The sequence below is a fragment of the Leptosomus discolor genome, chromosome 7 (genome assembly GCF_034619465.1).
Source record: "Leptosomus discolor isolate bLepDis1 chromosome 7, bLepDis1.hap2, whole genome shotgun sequence".
NCBI classification, from domain to species: Eukaryota; Metazoa; Chordata; class Aves; order Leptosomiformes; family Leptosomidae; genus Leptosomus; species Leptosomus discolor.
The window spans coordinates 37,214,593-37,234,755 of record NC_141397.1 but is presented as its reverse complement, the minus strand read 5'-3'; the positions used below and the strand labels follow the sequence as shown (position 1 = coordinate 37,234,755).

Here is a 20,163-nt window from a genome sequence, read left to right as displayed (position 1 = left end):
CATGTAGCCGAGCCTGCTTGCCTCCTTCTCCCACTCCTTGGAGACTGCCTTGATCCCATTTAACAAGCCCGGTGGGGTCCAGAGGGGAAGTCCACACACCCTGTCATGGCAGGGGGGAGAAGAGGGTGCTCCGGGGAGCTGGCTGGCCCAGGAGTGCCTGGCAGCGTAGCCTGCTGGCATTGCTCGTCTCTGCTGGGAGCCAGGCTGGTTTAGCCAGGACTGGTTGCTGCTCATGCACGTGTGCTCCTGCCGCTACAAGATGCCTTTGAAAATCAGTGAGATCTCATAATGGGTCAAAACATACGCGAGGTGACCTTGCACGCACACCCCAGCGCGGCAGAGCTGGTGTTCCCAGTGTGACAGCCCGTCGGGCAGCACGAGGGGTGACCTGACCTCTGGCCAGCCCGGCCTGGGGACGCCGCCATCGACCACCTCGCTCCCGGAGCACTTTTGCCCTTGGCTTGCCGGCGCACGCCCGGCTCTGCACATCCCCATCCCGGCTCCGGGCAGTCGGCGGGGCCCGGGGCAGCGGGTGGTGCTGAAGGAGGGGCAGGAGGGGCGACCGCCCGCCATCCCGGAGCGGGGCGGGGCGGAGCCGGCGGGGCAGACGGCCGGGCCCTGCCCGCGGCGCTGCCCCCCGCGGCGCTGGGCGGGCGGGCGGTCCCCGCTGCGGCTCGGCGCCTTCTCCTCCTCCTTCTCCTCCTCCTCCTCCTCCTCTTCCACCACCACCACCTCCTCCTCCTGGCCGCTGCGGCGCGGGGGCTGCGGGCGGAGCGGCGGCGCCATGAGCGGGGCGGCGGCGAAGAGCGAGAAGCTGGACGAGGCTCAGGCGCTGGCCCGCAGCTGCGCGGGCAGACCCGACTTCCAGCCCTGCGACGGGCTCTCGCTCTGCGCCACGCACAGCCACGGCCGCTGCTTCCGCCTCCACTGGTGCTGCCACCTGGGATGGTGCCACTGTGAGTGAGCGAGCGAGCGCGCGCGCGGCCCCAGCGGTCCTAACGGCCCCAACGGTCCTAACGGTCCCCTGCGCGCCGCCCCGCCCCGCCTTGCCCCCCCGCCCCGTCCCGTCCCGTCCCGCGGCCGGGGGGAGCCCGCCCGCCGGAGCTGTCCCTGCCTGGGCGGCTGGCGGCGAGGCGGCCGCGGTGGAGAGCTCGGCGCCGAGGCTGCTGCGGTGGGACCCCAAACTTGGGGGCTGCGCTCGGAGGGGTGGGCGGGCGGGGCGGCGGCGGTGCTCGGGAGAGGTGCCTCAGGGCCTGGCGTACGGGCAACCCTCAGAGCGGAGGGCCGGCCCGAGTGTGAGCGGCGGAGGGCGCTGGGCGCTGCTGCTGCCTGCGGCCCCCTCTCCATCGAGGGGAGCGTTCACCGGCTACTTCGTGGTCGGCTCTAATTATTTTCTTTTTACAGGCATACGGTTTAAAACCTTTTGAGTAGAGAAGGAACCGCTTTAGGATATATATAGCAGATAGTTACTGTTTCAAAATCCAGTGTCGATCCAACTCTGTTGAAAAGGCGCCCGACGACTTTAATATCTGTATTTACCGTATGGGTGTGTATAATCATGGAGTCTGGGGGTGAACTGTGGGTGTCCAAACATAGTTTGATGAATAATATAATCACATATAGCGTTGAAGACCAGGCTTTTCAAACAGTGTGTTGGTATGAGGTCAGGAAATGGTGATGGAGCAGTCATGTTGTGTTCTGGAGATCTTAGAGCCTAGATGGTCGGGGTTAAAGCTGGACCCTTATGTGAGGGTTGCTTGATGCTGCTGAAGATGTCCCTGGACTCCTGCTGTCCCATTCTCCTTTTAAGTCTGTTGCCATCTCCTTGTAATTTCATATCCTACATGGATTCGCCCTTACGCACACTTTTTGCAAATTTTGCTTACTGGGGAGAAGGGCCTGCCTAAAAAGTCACCTTTTATTTGGATGAGAGCTTCTGTTTGAATTAAACACATGTTCTAGGAATTTCACCTTGATTTGGGGCTCAGTTCAGAATGATGAAATCAGTTTGACACCAGTTCATAACAATGCTTTTTTTCTATCTGTGCCCTGAAATGAGCACTGTGTGGTGTCAAACTGGCTATGTGAGAAGGTGCCATAGTCACCTGCTGCACAGGGAAAGGGGTGTCTCACTGGCAACTTCATCAATGACATGATGCTCCTCAAGTTATGACCTAGATATATTCTTTTCCAAAATTGATCTGGTCTCAGTTATTTGTGGTTGCCATCAAGACATATGAGCTTATAAGCACTCTGGAGTACAGGATCAGAGCTCAAAATGGTGTTTCTAAACCAGAGATGTAACCCTAAGTCAGTTGGCAATGATCCTGGGAAGGGGAGGTCAAATGCAGAGCTGGGAACACCTGGAGATGTGACATTGCAGAGAAGGATCTGGGGATTAAGAGAGATCACAAACTGAGTGTGCATCATCAGCAGGAAGCCTCTGTTGTAGAAAATCCAAAACCAGAACCCGAGCCTTCACTTGGGGATGCATTAACAGGAGCATTGCAAGCGTACAATTTAATTAGTCTCTTCAGCTCAGTAATGATGAAACCAGACTGATGGGCTTAGTTTTGAGCATTGCACTTTAAAAAGCTGTAGGAGAATTGGGGAGGTTCTGTAGCAGATCACGGCAATCAGCTTAGAAAATAGGCTTTACAAGGGTGTGCAAAAGCAAATGGGTTGCTCGGGCTGTAAAAGATTGATGGAGGGAGGGGAGATGAGCTTTACAAAGTGTAAAGGTAGCCTTGCAAAGAAAGCTGTGTTCTAGTCCTTCTCTACGCAGACTTGGAAGATAACCAGTTATCGATTACCTGTGGCAAGGGAAGTTTAGGTTGGATATTAGAAAACATTTTAACTAGGAGGAGAAATGAAGCAAGGGAACAGAGTACTTAAGGTGAGGAAGCATGGTCTTTGAAGGCCTTTAAGGAAGGCTTAGACTGGTGTCTCTTGGGAGTTACACAAAGCTGATTCTCTCTTGGAAGGACCACTTGAGATCCCATCCAACCCTTAGCTTCCCTGTGGCAATCATAAGATTTAAAAATAATTATAGCTTTTGCAAGAAGTACAGACTTCCTTCTTAATTCCTCCTTTATGGGTAAGGAAACTTTGAGATTTGACCCATGAAACTATGGTTTTAAATGAAGGAAGTCACATACCTCATTTTCTTGTTCAGTCTTCTGAAAGCCGTTAAGAAGTGCACTCCCTTCTTGCCCCCTTATTTCCTAATGCAAATTTCAGAGATAACAATCTCTTTGTGTCCTGCTCCTGCAGAATGAGTTGAGTTGGACTTAAAGGGGTAAGAATGAGGCCTTTAATGGAAAATTGTATAGAGGTCAGAGATGTAATTAAACAGTGTTGGGAGTTATCTTCCATAAACAGCGCTGTAATACTGACTTAGGAATCCTCAGAGGTTTCTTGAAAGTGGTTTTCTGTGACTCTGAAGAGTTGTATTGGGGTACAGGAAGCTCCACATCAATTAAAATGGCCTTATAAGTGTTATTTTCCATATGTGTCCAAGGTCCTTGAGAATGTCAGCTCAGTTAAAGGGCACTTATACTGAAAAATTACAAAAACTCGCCACTGCTACAATGAGCAGATTGTCTCCTTGTGTATTCAGGATCACATCTGCTTACTTCAGTGACAGAAGCAATTTAGTGTTGCAGAGCCACTTGGCTATAGAAATAATAATTGAGAAAGAACCTAGTCTGAATTCCCCAAAGCCATTTCTGTTGGCATGCTCTGAAGTGAGCAGTACTTTAAGCATTCTTTTTACCTCCGATGTTTCTCTGTCCGTAAAATGGCAATAATAGCTGGCAGGCAAGATCACAGGGACTGTTTAGTGCATTGAAACAGCTCCGAGAACCTCAAGTGCTGTGGGTATCTGTATGACTTCTGTGCCTAAGCCTGGGAGTTTATTTCAGGTCATTTTCAGTCTTTTTTTGGGCTTGGTGGGGAGCAGATTTCGCTGTGAGATGGGATGTGGTCCTCTAACGTGCTCTGGTGCCTGGGGAGCTCTGAACCCAAATAAAACCTCCCTAAGCAGGCGCACGCAAAACGTGCAGCACTGGTGGGCTTGGGGAGGCTGCAGATGGGAGGGCTGGCATGGTGCATCGGGTGTCATGGGAGGCGCCTGGCTTTGTAGGCATCAGGGGTCCGGGGGAGCAGGCAGCGCCTCGTGTCCTGCTGCAGTAGATGTCTGCAACACCCTTCCCCTGTGCGCTGCTGGACATACGTGCGCCTGCCAACTCTTGTCTCCACATGGAAGCGGGATGAGGGCTCAAGCCTTTGGAGTGCTGTTCCCTGCAGGGAAGAAGGTGTTGGCCCAGGAGGTGTTCTGATTTCAGCCTCTATATTTGTCCTGTTACACGTGTCTCTTGCTTGCACTGCGCCCTTTCAGTCTATCTGTGCATGCGTTCCCCTTGCCAGGGTGACGGCCCACTGTTAACCTTCCTTCCCTTCCCTCTGACAGCCTTGTGGGGTTTTGTTTATTAGATGCAGGTTGAGAGCCTTGAATTACTCAGATGTACTTTTTCCAGAGTCAGAGAAAACATGCGCTAGAGGCAGGTCTGCAGCAAGGTGCCTGCCTTCTTTTCCTCACCTCTGGATTTCTGCTGCGGCTCTGATTTGCACTGATGCTGTCTGCAAGGCTGCTGGCTGTGTGGTGGTACCTGCTTCTGTCAGAAGGGATCAGATCCTTGTGCTTACATCTGTCTTGACAGCAGGACTTTGACTATGTTTTGCTAATTTTACTTCCTAAGAATTAGCTCACCAGAGAAAGCATCACACTTGATAAGTTACAAGATTGGCTTCATCCCTGGAAGTGCAAAACCAGGGTATTCTGTTGCAACTGTGTCCATTGTTTCATCTGCATAACTTGCATCATGTTAAACACCTTGCAAAACTCTCAGTACCTTATGTTGCAGTTATCAGAAATATGTTATGAATAATGAATAATAGTTCCACAATACTTGTTTCACAGCAGCTGTATCAATAGATAGTAATTGTGCTACCTTGTATTAGGCTTTCTGTGATTTTTTTTTTGCCCTGGTTTCAGCATCAAAAAGCAGGCTTTTCATTACTTAAAGCCTCTTGCATATGTTATGTTGAAAAATAAATGCAGCAAATAGATTTCAGTTCCACCACTTTTGCAAGATTCAGCTGTTTGGACCATTTACAAGAAAACAAACTGAGCATGGGTGAAAGCTGAGGTCGTCTTTGGGTGGCCAGAAAGGAAAAACTGTTGCCGGGCTCAGACATGTAGAAAGATGGTGGTGGCAGTGTAGGTTTTAAAAAATACAAATGTTCCCCCCACCTTTGCGTTTTGCTAAGTGGTGTATAACACTTGCAGGTGTGGCTTGAAATAGCTTCCTGCTCCCTGCTGTGCATCACGTAATGATGGGACTGTTATGCCTTGAGTTTAGATCCAGACCCGGCAGTTTCTGCATAAGGTCAGGCCAGCTTGGCAAGAAACTGTCACTCCTCAGCCAAGAGGAGAAAATCGGTTTACATGATGGGTGACAGACCACAAAGGGCATGTGTTTTCTGGGGGGATTTGGAGAGAAGGAGTTTCCTGATTTTGGCTGTGGCAGCACATATTCTGGGGATGCAGAATCAGTATACTTATATTTCTTGTTCATCTGCCCACTGAACAGGGAGACCGGGGTTTCTCTTCACTCTCAGAGCAAGCTTCATCACTTCCTCACTGTATCTGTTTTACAGGCATCTGCAGGTCCGCCAGAGCTGGACCAGCCAGTCGTAGTTTAGAGTCTGCAGTAGGCCTCTGCTGTGTGCTTGGGCAGTGCGAGGCGATTATCCATCTCCCACAGCTGCTGCCAGGGAATGAAGCAAATCAGTACAGGCACCGCACCTGTGTGTACTTGGAGCAGATATTTGTTTCTTACATTCTTCTCTACTTGAAATACCAGTGGTTTTGTTTTATAACATTTTAAAATAAAAAACCATTTGTTTTCTGTCCCACAAAACCGGTGAAAGCTCTCTGTCGAGGCCAGCCTTTACTATACCTTTTGCAGAGTGAAAGATGTGGTGCTGTGTGTCACATCACATCTCCTAGCCATCCTCTGGCAGTGCACACGCCCTGGCCCCATGCGCCAAGTGCTGGTGTTTTCCCCTGCTACCCAGTGATGTGTGCAGCATATAAGTAGCTCTGTGCACACAAGTAGCATTTCCGTGGCATCTCTCCCACCTCCCAAGCAACACCAGCTATCAGCAGGGGCTCTGACACTCTTTGAAGCCCATGTAATTACTCAGGCCCCCGTCTGCCTGTGGGAACTGTGAGTGGGGAATCAGCAAGGCAGCCTTTCTTTCCTATAATGGACTACTAGTAATTGAGCTAAAATGGTTATTGAAGGTATTCAGGTGCACTGTGACAGAGCTTGAGGGTGTAAAGGGTGTAAAGAGGAGTTGTGTCTGCCTGCCTGCCTGCCTGCCAGCTTCTTGTGATCCCTCCATGTTAGAGAAGCAGCTACAGCCTTGGAGGGGATCCTAAAATAAGCCCTGGTGTGCTCTGCAGCACTGCATACATCGCAGGTCTCCAAAAGCCTCAATTCTGTTTTGGTGAGTTTTCTTTGCATTGGTTTTTGCTGCGTAACAAGGCTCTTTGCCACATCCAGGAGAGAGCAAAAGGGCAGTAGTGTACTAGTGCTTTATGTGTATCTTCAGTTAGCCTCTGTCTTCGAAAGGTGATGTGGACTGGAGCTTACAGGAAGTAGCCAGCCAGGCACTAGTGATGGCAACCTGAATTTTTATCAGTGCTGCTCCACAAAGCAGAACTGCATCCCGAGGACTGATTTGTTAGATAGACACGAAAAGGGCATTGTAACATGCTTATTATTTAAATTCTGAGACTGAGTATTTGGAGTAGCTCCTACATTTTTCTTTGTGGAAAACTCTGTCTAAACAGGAATGGGGCAGTGGGGCCAGGAACTGTGGGGCTGGGTGTTCTCTGAAAACGTGGCTTGTCTTGGTGGGAGGATGATTACAAATCCTAGGAGAAACGGGAATTTCTTATTTGCTTTTGCTGTGAAAAGAATTTGAACATCCATCCAGTTTAAGTCTGTGTATCTGGACAAAATCGTTGTGCACAAGGCAAGCCATTACGCTGCACACCTGGCAAGAGCTACAGAAAGTTAGTTTTTTTCAGCTTGTGATGGGAAAACACTTTTAATGAGGATTTGCTGCCTGTGGCTGTGCAAGATCTTCTCTTCACCTGTATTTTGAAGAGATATGATATTCTAGCTTCATTTCACTAAGCTGTACACAACGAAAGAAAGCCTGTCAGTTACACTATTTTGAAGTGTAACTCTAAGGAAAAACACTTATCCACCAGTTTTTATGGGTGCACTGCTCTGGACCTGGATTGTGGTTTTTTGTTCTGGTTTTAGTTATAATCCTCAAATCACAGTATGAATGTACTATCGCTGCTATGGCTTAGAAAAAGAACCCATATTTGTAGATTCATCAAACCCTGTGGGAACATCAGCGCCTTTGAAAGAACCTGCTGGCATTCATTTTGAAATCCTTACTATAATGCAGAGTTATGTTTAGAGATAAGCATGTTCTATTATTATTAACAGAGCCCCTGATATCACTTAACAGGACTAGACCACAGAAAAAGTGTGAAATCGAATTCAATTTACTTGCTGTAAGTACATCTTGTGGGACTAAATCTTCTATGCCTCATACAAGATTGAACAGAAATCACTGCACTTCTTTCTCCAAAAGACCTGAGAAAAACGGGCCTCGTATACCAAAACGCTTTCTGCCAGCCAGAAATTCTTGTTTGTCATGTGTGACTATAGGCTGTGTTTCATAACATGCCCGTCCATCTGAGGAGCATGATTCACAAAGAATTGTGTCTGCTTGCCCAAAACTCAGTGATCTGCTGGTAAGAGCCTCTGAGAGTTGCAGATAAATGACAGCTCTCCTCTGTAGCTGCTTGAAGGGTTAACCAGCTGTTCTCATGAAGCCTGGTCAGGATCAGCCTGAAATGAAGAGGCTGTGGATTTTTCATACCGGAAGCGAGTACTTCCAAAGGAAAAGTTCATTAACATTGTGTCCAGTCAGCTGGTGTGGTTGTCTGTGAATTCAGGACATTCTGAGCAGCTTTATGGTGAAGGCTGAACCTCTGCTCCTGCTCAGAGGTTTTCATTTAACCTCAGCTGAGATTTGCTGGGAGCACTGAAGAGGCCTTTCAGGTACTTGGCACAGGACCTCAAATTTCCTGGCAGCACCTGTGTACTCATCACAAATAGGTTTTGTTGATGCAACCAGCAGAGCTGGGCTTGTAGAGAATGGACATCTTGGAGTGTTTTTATGTGATGGCTCTCAATTTAACCAACGCTGTCTTACATGTCATGACTCACTTCAAGCCTCGGTCACTCAGTTCTGCACATTGATAAGGCTATACCAGAAATTTTTGTTTCTATAAAGGACAAAAAGCAAAATGCTTTACTCACAAACATTGTAAGAGGTTCCAGAATGATAGCTGTGACAGTGTGGGCTTAGCTGTTGGTAGATGGCACAAGCTTATACTAACGTAAAAAGCTGGTTTACAGTAGATTGGATTCCAGGTAGTGCATATATATATATACACCTCTCTCTCTGCATATAAAGTGACCCTGTTTCAGTGTGTTGTGGCTTTTATTCCAGCACCTTCATAAATTTATCTGTCCATGAGATATAGAGTATGTTTTCATAATGGCTTTGATTCTTCCACTAGTCAATTTTTATGTAGTGACTGATCACAGAATTCAAGTAGTGCAGTTCGTGCAATTTAGAGTTTTTGCCGATAGTTGAGTATATTCACATAGATGGAAGTCAAAAACCTACTGGGAAAGTAAAATCTGATTGCTTGGCAACTAAACCTTGTTTTTAATATACCCATACTTTAATTTAGGCAGTGTAACAGTTGGAATTTATATATAACCTATGTTGTAAAACAGTATCAACAAGAGGCATGCATTTGTATTCTTGTTCTCACTGGTGGCCGTGGAGCTTGAGGTCCCACACGTGTGCTCTCAAGACTGCTTGTTTTGCTTGTGCGCTTGCACCCAGCCCTGAAACCTTTTCCCTGCTGTGCGCAGTGAAAGCATGCTCTGCTGTCATCCCCCTTGCTGCTGGGTGCGTGATGCCAGTGCCGGAGCACACCTGCAGTAGTTTCAGGCAGGGTGCTTCACGCTTTGTGCTGTGTGTAGCTGACTGTGTGGTTTGGATTTCAGTGCTTTGCTCATCCTGAGCCACGTTCCAGGTGTTTGTGCTCACTCAGGAGCGCCGCTTGTCCCTGGGGAAAGGCTTGGACACCATCGGTTGTGTCAGGCTGGACTGATCAGCTCTTGCAGTCTTCCTGCAGTCCACCAGCATTAGCCCCTCTGTAGGCAGGGCAGACAAAAGGAGACACTCACCTTTTTTCTTTTTTTTTCCTACCCCATGCCACTAGATCTCAGCCTTCCCCAGGTGGTGCTGGGGGATCTTGGCCCTCTTGCTGTGAAACTGAGGGTGATGCTCTTACCTCTCTGCCAGCATTCGCTTACCCTGCCACAGCAGCAAGTGCTGAGTTTGCTCCCACCTGCCTTGTCCGGCTGCTCTGAGCCATTTGTCTGTAGTGGCACTGTGAGATGTGGGGGCCCACCATCTCTGCTTCCAAGGGTGGTACTTAGGCTTTTATTTTTTTGTGCAGCGCATTGCTGGATCCTACAACCCTCCGAGGGAGGGGTTGGAACCCACACCTGTACACATCAGCTCCATGTGGTGATGTATTCTGGGCATAAGCAGGGAGAGTAGTCCTTTAAATTCTCCAGAAATTGGTTCGGTAGAGATTGGTTTGAATGAAGTATGAATGGAAATGTGCGGAGATAGGCACCAGAAGAAGCAATAGGACAAGGGTTAAAAAAGTGGCCTGTATTGATAATAAGGAGGCTGTTCCCAGCAAGGAAGTTGAAGAATGTGTTGTTTGTCAAGCCCAGAGGGCATGCGCTCTGGGAAGGCCACACACAGATGACTTGTCAGCAGGAGACCCTGTACTCTTACAAGAGGAAGGGAGCAGCACAGGTACAGCACATCGCATGTGCCACTGTTTCTCCTGTCAGCCTCCTAGGAAAACAGGCTGTAGCTGTAAAGAGCCATCTATTCCAAGCTACAAAAAACAACCTCCTGCCTCAGCTGTCCATCCTGGCTGTCTCCTGTGGGTGCAGGTCTTTCTTGCATGGTACAGGCCTTTGGAGAGGACTTTTCCTTCAAGAACCCATGAGCTGTTCTGCTTATTTGAGAATTCACAGGAAAACATTCCCCATTGTATACAGGGGCTCATGGGTGCCCCCCTGCAGCATGTACTGCACACATAGAAGATGACTGTATCTTGTCTGTCTGGTACCTGTGATTTCTCTATACTGGGAAGTGCCTTCGTTTTCTTGGTAGCTTCTGACACTGCTCTGTGCTTATCCTTCTTTGTTACCATATCAGCACGCTGACTGCATGAAAATGATGGGATGCTGAAGCCTGAGCAGATGGTGCACAGGGATCATTTTGTAGAATAAATATTTAGCACTAAACCATTTTTTTTTTTGCTATTTTCTGTGCTGAATTTAAAAAATATCTAGCATAACTTGGAGGATAAAATTTTTCAGGGAAATGTGCAAACAGTGCCTGTTCTCCCCTTTGGGGGTAGCTTTGTAAAGGGATGTTGGAAGGCAGATACCCCTGGGTTCAGAGCTCGGGTTGGGATAGCCAGCGCATAGCTGCTGTGCTTATGGTATGTTGTGCTTGTGGAGGTACCTGAGACTGTCTGCTGCGCTTTTCCCACCCGCGCTGTGGTGTTCTTGTAACACAGTGTGGGGTTGTGCTGGGGCTGGGGTTAGTAGTACCGGTGATAACACGTGGAACTTCTCACAGGTACTGAGAGGAAAGAGCTCCTTGTGGAACGCACGCATGGTGTGCGTTGTTTTTCATTGCTTTTTTTGGGCGTTGATATTCTATTGCCTTACAACAGTTAGTAAGCAAACATGGCCCCTTTAAGAAGGTTTATGGCTGCATGAAACATTTCTCAAGCCTTCAGGGTTGCTTTTTCTTTAAGTCTGGTAAATTCTTATAAACAATGAGAGGAAAGAGCAGGGATGATAGAAGGAAGCTCCAGGGTCTGTTTGCATTTAAGAGTTACCTGCTCTTAAGCAGATGTGCACAGAAAACCCTGAAAGGCTTAGACAGCTCACAGCGTGTACCATCATGATCCTTTTTGTATTTTAAACAAATCAAGACAAAAGGGTATTAAAATACAAATTTGATGAAGCAAAACTTTCTGATCCCACCCCCCTTTCTTGGTTTCCTTTGAAAAGCTTATGGCTCACCAAGCTGAGGGCTGTCACAGCTGTCTCTCCATACACAGCAATGAGAGGAGGGAACACCTCTCCTTCACATGAGAACTGGCAACTGCACAGAGTCGCTGCTGGGGGAGCCACTGTAGAAACATTGCTAGACCAGTTCTTTTCTGTGCTTGGATGAGGGTGGGAATGGGACGGGTTTGTTAGCACCCTGATGTAGGTGCTTCTGTGAGAAGGTGCTGTTTGTCATGATACACTTCTGGTAGGTCAGAGCCTGCCAACATTTCCTGCTGTATTTCCAGGCTGCTAAGGCCCTGTTGCCTGACTTCTTTTCTTTTACGGTGGTGGTGGGGTAATGGGTGTTCCTTTGCAGAGTTGGCTTGTGTCCTTGGAGTCTCTTTTATGATCCCTATCTGTGCCTTCTAGTTATGCCAGAAGTACTCAAAATGTGCAGGATACTCTGTTTGCCTTCACCACTCTAGAAATTTGAACAATCTCAGTGGGTTTTCAATGTTGTTTAGAAGCAGCACAGGGTGAAAGTATCACTTGCATTGAGGTGTTGCATATCTTTATCTACGAGGCTCTTTGAACGTTGACAAGCATTTTAGTTATGCTTCATTATGACCACCAATGGCACCATTCAGTTCTGCTTGGGCTTGTACTGTAAATCCAACAGTGCTTCAGTGTCCTGAAATACTTTTCTTTTTCTCTGGTGGCTTATTCCATGTCTCACGTTCCCAACACAGCCCATGATGTTTGGCTAGATACAGCATGATGGCTATTCTGTATGATACAAAGAAACAGAAACCGGGTTAGCAGTGGGTTTTTTTTACATACGCCATCTGTAAATGTACTCCGGGTTTCTCCTCCCATTTGTTCTCGCCCCTCTGTAAAAGCTGTTACTGTGCTCTAAGCAAAGTGTAATTTCAAGCTATTATAGTCCTTGGTGAATATGGTTAGGGCAAGCATTGTTTGCAAAGGTCTGTTGTCCCAAGCTGTACATAGAACTGGGGGGAGAAGGAAGGAGGGCCAGAGGCAGTCATTTTGTCCGCTGTTGCAGCCTGCGGGGCTAGATGGCAGAGTCCCCAGGTTGGTCCTCAGACCAGTAGCATGCTTTCAGATGACCCTTCTACTCTGCTGAACACTTCTGTGGTGAGTACCTCAAGCAGGCTTAGGGTGCTGAGTGCCCTTCAGTATACATCCCCAGAGTGCGGGCAGCGAGCTTTGCTTTAGTCTGTAAAGGAGGAAAACCCTCCATCTGCCACGACTTTCTGCTCTGTTAGTGGTGAGATGATACCCAGCTCCTTCCCATGCACGGGCTGGGACCGACCACAGGCCGGTCTGTTACAGCAGAGCTGTCTGCCACCTGTGCCACCCACCGCCCCGGGGATCTTGGAGAACCAGCTGGGTGTTTGACAGTTTTTATGTTGTCCTTGGGCTACTGTGCCAATCCAGGCAGCAGCTTGTAGCTGTCATCACCTGTGAGACAACTTCATTTAGATGTCAGAGGGGTGTGCATCCAGTCAGCTCTTCCTAAAGAGACAGACTTGTCTCTCCTGCCACACTGGTGAGATATGAAACAAGTCCCACTGGAAGAACGCTTGGTAGTTCTCGATCTTTTGCTATGAAGAAAGCCAGTGCTTGAGAAGGTGATCTCCAAGGTTTCCTCATGCAGAGAGATGCAGAAGAGCAGCCGTGCAGTGAACTCTCCTTGGAATAAGCAGAATGCCTCCAAGCTAATACCGTCTCCTGTTACACATGCATTATGAATACTTGCTTTGACTTCACTTCAAAGCTGTGTGGTGTTTAACTAGAATTTTTTTCTTCTGGTCTTCATAAGGCCAATGGGTCTTCATTGACCAATTTCCCTCCCACATAAGCTGATTTTTTTGGCAGGATTGTGTGGCAATAGGAGAGCCTTGCATGGCTGGAGTGAGAATCCCAGCAGACTTTGCAACAGAAGATCAGTGGTGCTATTACAAAGGTGCAGGTTCAAGCAGAAAGAAGTCACCAACATTTAACAAGCAGCATCTCTAAAGCAGACACTACAGCCAAAGGCACTGAAGTCTCCATTGAGATCAGAGCTGATTCTCCTCCAGCGCACCTTGGCTGGGTGCTTTTACCACAAGTGCTCAGCCAGCTCGAGCACCTGGGAGCAGTTCTTAAGCTGTACTGGTTAAACGGGGCCAGGTTGTGTTAAATAGTGTATGGTGATAGCAGGTCATTGTTAACCTTGCTATGATTTTTGGAGAGTAGATGAGCTGGCAGATTGGAGGGTGTAGAAATATTTGTCCAAGCAGCTGCAGAGGGAAGAATACCTATAAAAAAAGCTTTTATGTTTCAATTAAAAGATTGCTGAATGTCTTGCATGCAAACAAATATACATGGTACATGATCACTGACTTAGACTCACAAGATCCACAGCTTATTTTTACCATTTTCTGAAGTGCAGTGCAATTCGTGTTGTTATTTATTAGGAAAAAATCCTTCAAGGTAGCATTTTGAGAGGGTGAAACTTGAGCATTTGTTATGAGAAACCTCACTGCTGAAAGATGATTTTTTTTTTTTTTTTTTTAACATGCCAAGCACGTTAATGAGTGTCAGAGGTAAACTAGAATGCTAGGACAAAGGGAAGTGGAGAATAAAATGTTTAAGCAGCACCTCTGCTTATTTCATGGTTAAGTTATTTTGTATTAGCCACGGAAATTGCTGCTGTGTCTTGTTTGGTGAGGATGCATGCAGACTGCTCAATTAGCAAAAAATCAGAAAGAAATGACCTCGTGGCTTGCTTCTAAAGGCTTGTATTTGGGTTTTTGTAAGCAGGTGACACCATAATACAGCTTCCAATCAACCAGCCACATAGTTCTGGTAATCACTGCCACAAACAGACTTTATATATATTAAAAAAAAAAATATAGCATGGAACTGTGTGTCTGCTTTTGGGGATAAAAAATTTTGCAAGTTGCATGAGTGTGCTCGAGATGGGCAGGTCATGACAGAGCTCACTGCTCTGCTGGATTCTGCCTTAACCTGCTGGCAGGTGTCCCTGGTGATGTGGAGCCAAGGCTTTGGTGAACAGCATCCATCCGGTTTGGTAATAAAAGTCATATTTCTGTGAACAGAGAAGCAGGCAGATGAGCACTGCCCACTACTTACTTCCTTAAACACATTTGGAAGAGTTGTTTTGCAGCTTTGGGATAAATAGGCAATAAATTATGTGCTAGCATATTAAAAGGCATGTATCAGAATAGGTGCTCGAAATACTATTTTATCATAGACTTATGCCAGCTGCTTAAAGAGTGTCGGCTTTAGCGTGTTCTAATTCGCTGGAGGATTTGGCTTTTAGGCTGTCACAAAGGTCAGTTGAATAATGAAGAAATGGAAAAACCATCAGTCCTTTTCAGTCGTGCACAAATTGCTGTCCCTGTGTGACTGGGATCAGTCAAAGAGGTGCAGTGTTCATGGAGAATAACGCTTTGTGAGCGTGTAGCAGCAGGTAGCGTAGGTACTAGTGCAGGCTTTCAGTTGTGACAAATAGTTAAGCGTAGCCTACGATCCTGCTTCTGAAGTCTCATTGTCTCGCATTTCATCATGTCATCTGTTAGCATATGGCTGTCATGGGTAATTGAGACTTCTCATGAAAATAATTTTGGCAGAGCCTAGTTTCACACATTTCCTGTTAAACATCCAGGAGAGGAACGGGCCCTTGTTTCCCCTGAGCCCTTTTGCCATGGGGGTGGAACCGCAGAGGCAGAACTGTGATGCTTCTCCATAGCAGCTGTTACAGTGCTCGAGAGCTTCCCAGAGTTCTGCAAACGCAGCAAACTGCTTGTCACAGAATTTGGAGTTTGATTTTTGGACATGTGTTCGGCACGTGCAGTATTTTTCCTTCACCAAATTACTGTCTTCCGCGTAGGCAGCAGTGGCAAGTGACCCAGGAAACAACTTGCGATGCAGTGTCTAGTCTAGCATCTGTATTTGTGCAAAACACTGTAATTTACAGGAGCATTCATCAGTGCAGCTCAGTTGTGGAGTTCTTCAGCTGACTTGGTTGGGATAAATAGGCAATAAATTACGTGCTAGCATATTAAAAGGCATGTATCAGAATAGGTGCTCGAAATACTATTTTATCATAGACTTATGCCAGCTGCTTAAAGTCAGCAAAAATGTTGCTGTTTATTTCAGTGGGAGTTCAATCAGACCAAGATGTATTGTAAGAGAACTTGGGGACTCATGCTTTTGGGATAATTTTCTGTGAAAAAGACATCCCTGCCAATCCTGTAAGCTGCACGGGTGGGTGGCGATCTTCTTTTTAAATTTCTGCATTTATTTTTCAGGGGATGCATCACGGCTGATGCATTTATAGCATTGTGAGGGGCAAGGAGTTGTAACTGAGGCCACAACCACAGCTTTGTCCATGAGCCAGTCTGGCAGTCCCCACTGTGAGCACCGGCACCCCTTAAAGAGGGACCTGATCATGTTTTAAAACAGAAGTTTAATCTAAAATAAACAAACTCAACCTTAAAACTAGCTGAAACTTAACAAACTTGTACCAGAATTCTAAAGAAATGTAGAAATCTGTTCATGTAGAAAGTTCTCTTTTTTTTTTTCCATTGGGCGATTCCTGCTTTGCCCTCGCAAAGCTTGTCCTTGGAATGTGAGGAAACAGTTTCAGCCACTGTAAGGTCACACAAATGGGGATCTGAAATCCTCTGTGAACAGAATAGCCGCTGTTTTCTTCCACCCTGAAATTAGTGCCAGCAGGGCAGTTTTGAAATACGCAGAGAATTGCCATATGCTGCTGCAACGGCAAAACCACCAGCTGAGCTCCCGGGTAATACCTCATCTCCCCCGCCACCACTTTTTGGAGGGGAAAAAAAAAAGTCAAACTGATGAATCAAATACTCAGCATCAGTGCTGTAAGCTACCTTGGCTTAAATCCCCTGCTTGCTTCGCCTAATGTCCCTCAGCTCTCTGCCAGCATGTGGTGGCTATTTTAAGTGAAAAAATACAGTCCTGTTGTGCAAATGCCTTTTTTCTTGATCTTGTTAAAATCTTCGTCAGAGCCTTCCTTGGACACTTCCAATAGAGGTGGCACAAAATTGAGAAATCTTTTTTCACTAGAATCAGTTTTTATCGTTGGTTGTCAATGGAATGGAACAGGAGCCCCCACAGAAGCACTCCAAATATATGAATAAATTCAGCATCGTGGTTTCAGGCAAGGGTAGGTTGCATTTCAGTTTCCATGAACCGAATTTTATCAGACCCTATTCCAACCAGCAGCACGCTAATCAGTCATCTGTGTTGCTTTGCAAGACAGTAGCATGTTTAATGTTCACTAATTTCAAAGATGGATTTCTGGAGAATGGCAGGAAGCCATGTGCTGCTGCTGTTACAGCGGTTGTGAAGGTAAGGTCTGCCCACCTGCCCCGGAGCGCTTCCCAGATATGTGTCAGCAAGGTTTCAAAAATGCCCAAGGGACCCCATCCCTTTGGGACTGCCAGAACCAACATATCTGTGCTGCTGCTGCTGCTCCAAAGGGCACTAGAGGAGTAAGAGCTCTGCTCTGCCTGTGGTTGAAGTGTTGGGTGGTTGATGCTAGCACTTAATTCCTCTGAGTCACAGCGAGTTTAGAAACTAGACCATGGCATGTTAAAGAGATGGCAAGTGGAGAGGATGGCTTTGTATTTTCTGCCATCCACCCGTAATCAAACAGGAGGGGAAAAAAGCTTGTTTTATTTTCACTGAGCTTTTCCAGTGGCTCTGTTAATTTATCATTCCACAGATCGTAGGAAAAAGGTGCTTGATGAGGTATATGAGGGGAGCTGGTTGAATCTATTCACAAAATGTTCTTTTCCCCTGCCCGCCCACTGCCGCTGTCTCGCTGCTCTGTCTGCTCAGTTGGCTGTTCTCTCCCGTGGCATGACAGAGGTGGGCTTCTCTCTCTGGCATGTCTGGTGCTCGTTCCTCCGAGCCTGCTCTCTGAGTTTGCTGGCCTCGCAGTGTGCCTCTCCCACGCTCCAGCGCTCCCCTGAGCTCTTCTTTCGGTGCTGTGCTCTTTGTGGCGTTTCCTCTGTTCGTCCTGGCTTTCCGCAGCAGGGGCCTGAAGTCCCAGCAGAGGGGCACAGCCAACTTTCACGCGAGCCATTTCCCTTCCGATACCAACAGCGCAGCAGGGGTGGGAAAAGCCTTCCCCAGCACTCGAGGTTTCCCCTGGTGACGTACGAAGCTGGGCTGGCAAAGCACAGCCTGTGCGTGGGCCCTGGCTCGTCGGGGCTGGCAGAGCCAGTGAACACCCCAGCAGCTGCTTGGCCAAGAGCCGGGATCTCTCAGCCCGTCCCATTACCAGCGCTGTCAATAGGCAGCTGGGGCACCGGCTGCCACCTTGCTGGGAACTTGTTGCAGTCAGAGTTCTTCCCATGTCTGGGAAGGATTCCCAGGCTGAGGGTGGGGTTTGTTACTGCAGAGAGGAGAGGCATGACAGGAGGAGCGAGCTCCTCCTCGGCGAGAGGAGAGCCTTTCTCTCCTGCTGCTATCCTGGGCCATGCTCAGCCTCCCTGAGCAGAAATGCCATTGCTGCTCTGATTTTCCGAAAAAAACAGGTAACTGGGCAGGGGGAAGGGCAGCACCTACCTCTGAGCTGCAAACACAAAGACATGCCGCAGATCTCATCACAGCACAGCTGGATTCGTTAATGCAGAGAGACTTTGGTGGCTTTCTGCTCCTTACCTGGAGAGTTTCAAGCATCAAAACAGTCCTTCAGTGCTTTGATACTTTTTCTGCCTTTACAAAGCAGTATTTGCAACTCGTGCAGCAAAACTCTTCTGAGAGCTCCACGACTTGCAAGTCTTCTGGAAATTTGTGCTTTCATAGTGGCTGAGCCCCTAGGGAGGCATGAATCTTTCAGAGGCTTCATGCAAATAAAATGAAGTATTTTACAGTGTTGGGCATGGCCTCAGGTTTCTCAGTTTTTCCTAACAAAGTACTGATTTTCTGCTCTTTTATTTATTTCCTTAAGTAAAGATTTTCAGTTCATACTTGGTTCAGCTCTATTTAATCAACATAATCCTATTTTCTTACTACTTAACAAGATAATCAAGATGCCAAAAGCATTTCTATGGCTTGGGAATTCCCTAATTTTCTGCCTTAAAATTCTAATTGCAGTCATGTAGGAACCTCTGGTTTATAATACAGAAAAACATGATTTAGACCCCAGAAAAAAAGAACATGGAAACACATGCAGGGAGGCTCATTGTAATGATAATAATATATAACAACATTTAGATCATTGTAGCAAAGATGTGAGCTAAACTCTGTTCTGTGTTCAGTGAAAAAAAGGCTTCCTGTTTTCTTTCACCTAGACAGGGGTGCAGGCAGACTTGCCATCTGTCCCACTTCTTACCTACGGACTTGTGCCCCTGGAGTTAATTTTCTAGAGTTAGTGACACCCTACAGATGTCTTTGAAGCAGGGGCAGGGAGAGGGCAGGGCTGGGGTAAGGAAGGTTACGCTTACCTACAGCATTAAGCATCAGAGCATCCGTACCAGGAGAGGACCACACACCTTGAGACTACTGAAAGCAGAGCGGCGGCTGACTGCAGGGAACGTTGGCTATTGACAGCCAAGGGCAAGCGTTGTGTCACCAGTTTGTTTCTAACTTAAAGATAACAATCCTTACATGCTGCTTGCTTTTCTGGTTTCCCCACAGGTAAATATGTCTATCAGCCCATGACGCCCGTAGAGCAGCTTCCCAGCACCGAAATACCCGTTCGCCCTCGGGAGTCTACAAACACCATCCAGATCTCAGTTTCGCTCACCGAACACTTTTTGAAGTTTGCGCCTGTCTTCCAGCCCCCTCTGCCCCCCGACTCCCCGCAGTTCTGCACAATCGCAGACCTCTTCATTGACAATTACCGCGTGAAATGCATCAATGGGAAGATGTGCTACGTACAGAGGCAGCCTCCCCCCGTGCCCCACAAGATAAAGCCCGAGGAAGTCCCCGTTCGCAATGCCTTAATCACAAAAGAGAGCAATACACCAAAAGCAGATCACTGCTCGTCCCCTTCCAGCTCCGAGGACTCCGGGATCAATGCGGTGGGCGTTCACTACATGGAGTCGTGCGACGAGGACACGGAGGGGGTGGCCGAGCTGAGTTCAGAAGAAGATTACAGCCCAGACAGCAGCTGGGAACCAGATGAATGCCCGCTCCTGTCACCCTCACAGTGCGAAATGGAAGTGATCGAGACTATAGAAACCACTGTGTGATCCAACAAGCTGGTATCAGATCAGTCCAGTTCCCACTCAGTAATGTTGCTTTTGTAGTATTTATATTTTCCGTTTTTTCTGACAATCCCTTTTTTCCAGTGCACTTGATATTTCAGATTCCTCATGGGAGTGCAGTCACAGGACTTCCATACTCGTGAACTAGCAGCCGCCTGAGCAGTTTTAACACGTTCTCAGCCTGATCGCATCTCTCACGTCCGCACGTAAGGTAGTGATAAATCTTAAGACTCTTGTAGCTGAAATAGGCCCTTTTCTTGGTCTGGGTTACATCATACACTACTTGTCATACAAGGACGTGCCACTGGAGATGTTTCCATCTGTCAGGATGTTTGCAGTGGGCCTTCAAAGCACAGAGGGCGAGCTGGTGCAGCATGCCTGCGAGCAGCAAAACCAAGTTGCCCTTACTCTTTCTCAAACAGCTACGCAAGGTGCAGCAACGAGAGGCTCTTTATGTCTCTGTCTGTCCTTGCGCGTTGCCCGTCCCTTCCTCTAGTGCTGGTGCAGCCCTTCTCGGAGGCTGTTGGCACCACTCTTCCAGCGGGTTGGTA

At 47.6% G+C, this 20,163-nt stretch overlaps 1 protein-coding gene across 1 annotated transcript; it reads left to right on the top strand.

Annotated features, from left to right (window-relative positions):
• Positions 1–784: 784 nt before the first annotated feature.
• C7H3orf70 (chromosome 7 C3orf70 homolog) lies at positions 785–19,600 on the top strand. The gene is made up of 2 exons (XM_086468318.1): positions 785–956; positions 19,041–19,600. The coding sequence occupies exons 1-2, from the start codon at positions 785–787 to the stop codon at positions 19,595–19,597; spliced, it is 729 nt and encodes a 242-aa protein (XP_086324444.1). The 3' UTR covers positions 19,598–19,600.
• Positions 19,601–20,163: the final 563 nt, after the last annotated feature.